General features: G+C 54.8%; 1 protein-coding gene across 1 annotated transcript in view; it reads left to right on the forward strand.

The window, feature by feature from the left end:
- MTMR4 (myotubularin related protein 4) overlaps positions 1–3,291 on the forward strand; it is a 25,405-nt gene continuing 22,114 nt past the window's right edge. Inside the window, 2 exon segments of the mRNA XM_010861641.1 lie at positions 1–133; positions 1,296–1,334. Coding sequence (XP_010859943.1) covers positions 1,332–1,334 — 3 coding nt within the window. The 5' untranslated portion in view covers positions 1–133; positions 1,296–1,331.

Here is a 3,291-nt window from a genome sequence, read left to right on the forward strand (position 1 = left end):
GGGCACGGGCCGGAGGTAGGATTGGTTGGGCCGAGGGGCGCCGCGGTGGGTCGGAGCTGCGTGGCCTCCGCGGCTGCGGGAGACGGAAGTTGCGAGAGCGCGGCCTCCGGAGGGTCGGGCGGACGCCGGCTGGGTGAGTCACCGTGCCCCGTGCACTGCCGGTCTGGGAACCGCAACCACCGCGTCTTGCCCGGCCCCTCCCCGGCCCCACCGGCTTTCGTGAGCCCCGCCTTCTGTCATTCGGGGCTCCGCCTCCGAACCTTTAGGCTCCGCCCCCAAAACCTGGGCACCTGGGTTCCCCTGTCAGCCTGACCCGCCCCCCCCCCCACCCCGTGACTAGATCCCCGAGGTCCGGACAGCGTGGGCCTCCCAGGCCTGTCCTTTTCTCGCTCGCCCTCGCTTTCTCTGAGGCTGCTTGCCAGTGGGCGGTGAGGCAGCAACCCCGGACTTGCCGCCTCCATGGGAAAGGGTGGGCTGTGACCATGGAGGCGGGGAGGGCCACGGATGGAGACATATCCACACAGCCTTCTTCGGGGTACTGCTGCACTGCCCCCTGAGCTCGGATAGCAGGCATGAAGAAAACTGTCAGTGAAACCTGGGCCTGGTTACCTCAGTGGCTCCCTAGGTGGGCCAAGGAGGCCCATCCTGACATTCCTGTTGCTTGGGCCCACTTGACAGGTACTGACTCTGAGGCCTGCACTTGCCTGATTCTGTCCCTGTTGTGTGGCCTCCTCCCACTAACCTGCACCTCATTTGGAGTCAAGTGCCCTCAGAGGGACACGTCCAGCCCTGCTGCCTTCTGATCACAGGTTGTGGTCCCCTCCCTCTTGGCCTCTGCTCTGGACTCTGCCCCCAGTAAACAGGTCAGGTGGGTGCTGCTCCCAGACTCAGAGGCTGGCAGAGTGCTCTTGTGGATTCATGTTTCCACCAGGACCAGAAGTGAGCCCTGGTTGGGCATCCTCCGTCTCTACAGAGCTGGCGTTTCTTTTGCTTTCCCGCAAAGAACGGGGTTCGGAGCATTTTAATTCTCTTTCTGGGATTGGGAATCAGGACTCTTGAGTCCTGCTGCAGGACTTCGTGGCTGCCTTCATGCCCTGCAGAGTCACTTGTTGCTTTCTCCCCACGTAGGTCCCATTGCCTCTGTCTGGCATGCTGACTTGTGGAGAGGCTGGGTTCTCTGTGAGGGAGGCAGATAAGTGTTGTGGGGAACTTCGGGAGTAGTTGTGTGGCATTTGTTGATACTATGGTGATGTTAACCGTGCTCTTGACTCCTATGTTTCTCTGTCTCCTTACAGTGAGAAGCAGGCAGCCAGGACCCTCACCACGGTAGAATGGTGAGTACTCTTTCCTCAGACTGCAGTGTTTTCTGTAATCCTGGTGTCTTTTTCCATGAAGCTGCCCGCCCCTCCTGGACCTTGAGCTCCAGGCAACTCTGTTCAGCAACTAAACAGGTTCATCTGCCCTGGAGATAAATTAGGGCTTCTTAGGTTGCAAAACATCAGCTGATACGCAGCACTGGGAGGGGAGGTCCCTGGAAGTCTTTTTCTGCACGTGCTCTGACACGCTCTCCCCACTGTCTCTCTTAGTTCTTCATACTGGCCCTTGTCTAGCTCCTCCTGGTCCTTGGGTGAAGCGCTCTGCTTTGGTCTGAAAGTTAGACCTCCTTTATATCAAGACCCTTGGAGTTCCTACTGAGTCCCTGAAGTACTGTGGGTGCTACATCAGGAGTGGCCCCTCTAAAACTGTGGGGCTTCTCTAGCTCCAGAGTGCTGCTCTCCATTAAGCTACTATAGGCAGCCACTGACTGAAGCACCCTCAAGGTGCCCAGAATATCACTGGGGGCTGTGTGTGTGTGTTATAATGATCCCATACATTCTCCACTAACTGCCATTTTTTTCACCTCAAATACAAGGAACCCCTTAATCCCTGAGGGCTGGGAGGAGGAAGTAGTGACTTGAGAAGGGAGTGGAGAGCTGCAGGCCCGGGTTCAGACCAGGCCCTGATTCTGGCTGTATCTCTTTAGTTCTTTCATGTGTCCCCAGTGCTTAGGGACAGGTCAGAGCATTCAGGTGAAGAGAAGACTTGCTCTTTTTCCTCCATAGACATGTGGGTGTGTGGTGTGTATAGTATTGTTCTGGTCTCTTCTCAGAAAGCCTGCTGGTCCTGGCCCCCACCCACTGATAGCCCCTGTCCTTTTTCTTCTTGGTGATACCATGAAAGGAGTCAGCCTGATCTAATTTTGAATCCTGGCACCACCACTTAAATACTTGAGGTGAACTGACTTTCTCTGTAAGCCTCAAATCTCACGAAATTCTTTCAGAGTTGAATGGTTTTAGCCAGATAATGTTTGAAACATGTCTGGCTCATAGTAGATGCTTAATAAAGTGTCAGGTTTCTCCTATTCCTCCCTTCCCCCAAGACCAAAACCCAAACAAAAGCCCTGGTTTCTGAAAGCTACCAGGCACTGGGAGTGTAGGGTTTCAAACAGTTCCTCCTGTGACTCTCAGTGACATTTCAAGCGTCTTATCACTGCCCTTATTCTCTGGCCCTCTACGCAACTCCCTCCATTCCCCTACCCTTGGGTTTTGAGTTTTGTGTTTGCATAGCTTCTGTGGTTCATAGTTCCAGCTCCTCTCTTTTAGTCAAAGAAATTTCTTAGGACTTTCTTACCCAGAAGACAGAGGATGTGAAACAAGGGGAGAGGTGGAGCTGAAGGAGTAGAGCTGGGCAGGGGCCTTAGGATAAAAACCCCCGAGAATTTCCCTTTCAGGAGTGTGCAGTGACCCAACTGTCATTAGACCTGTGTCCATTCTAAGGGGCAAAAGGGGAGTGGGATTAGTGAGGTCCGGGGATTGGAAGACACTGATGGACAGGGGAATGGTGAGTGGTGGTTTTGGAGGGAAAGGAAGGAAGCCTAGAAACTGGAAAGGGCCCGCGGTGGAGGGAGGTGAGATCCATCTTGGGACTCACAGCAGGATTTTGGGGGGACTCAAGACGGAGGAGCCTGGTAGGCTGCAGTCCATGGGGTCGCTAACAGTCGGACACCGCTGAGCGACTTCACTTTCACTTTTCACTTTCATGCATTGGAGAAGGAAATGGCAACCCACTCCAGTGTTCTTGCCTGGAGAATCCCAGGGACGGGGGAGCCTGCTGGGCTGCCGTCTATGGGGTCGCACAGAGTCAGAAACGACTGAAGCGACTTAGCAGCAGCAGCAAAGAAGGGAGGGCATGGGGACGGACGTGTGAAAGAGGGGTGTGGGGTGGCTCACTTGGGAAGAAGGGGAATGAAAA

The sequence above is a fragment of the Bison bison genome, unplaced genomic scaffold (genome assembly GCF_000754665.1).
Source record: "Bison bison bison isolate TAMUID 2011002044 unplaced genomic scaffold, Bison_UMD1.0 scf7180017864472, whole genome shotgun sequence".
Classification (NCBI taxonomy): domain Eukaryota; kingdom Metazoa; phylum Chordata; class Mammalia; order Artiodactyla; family Bovidae; genus Bison; species Bison bison.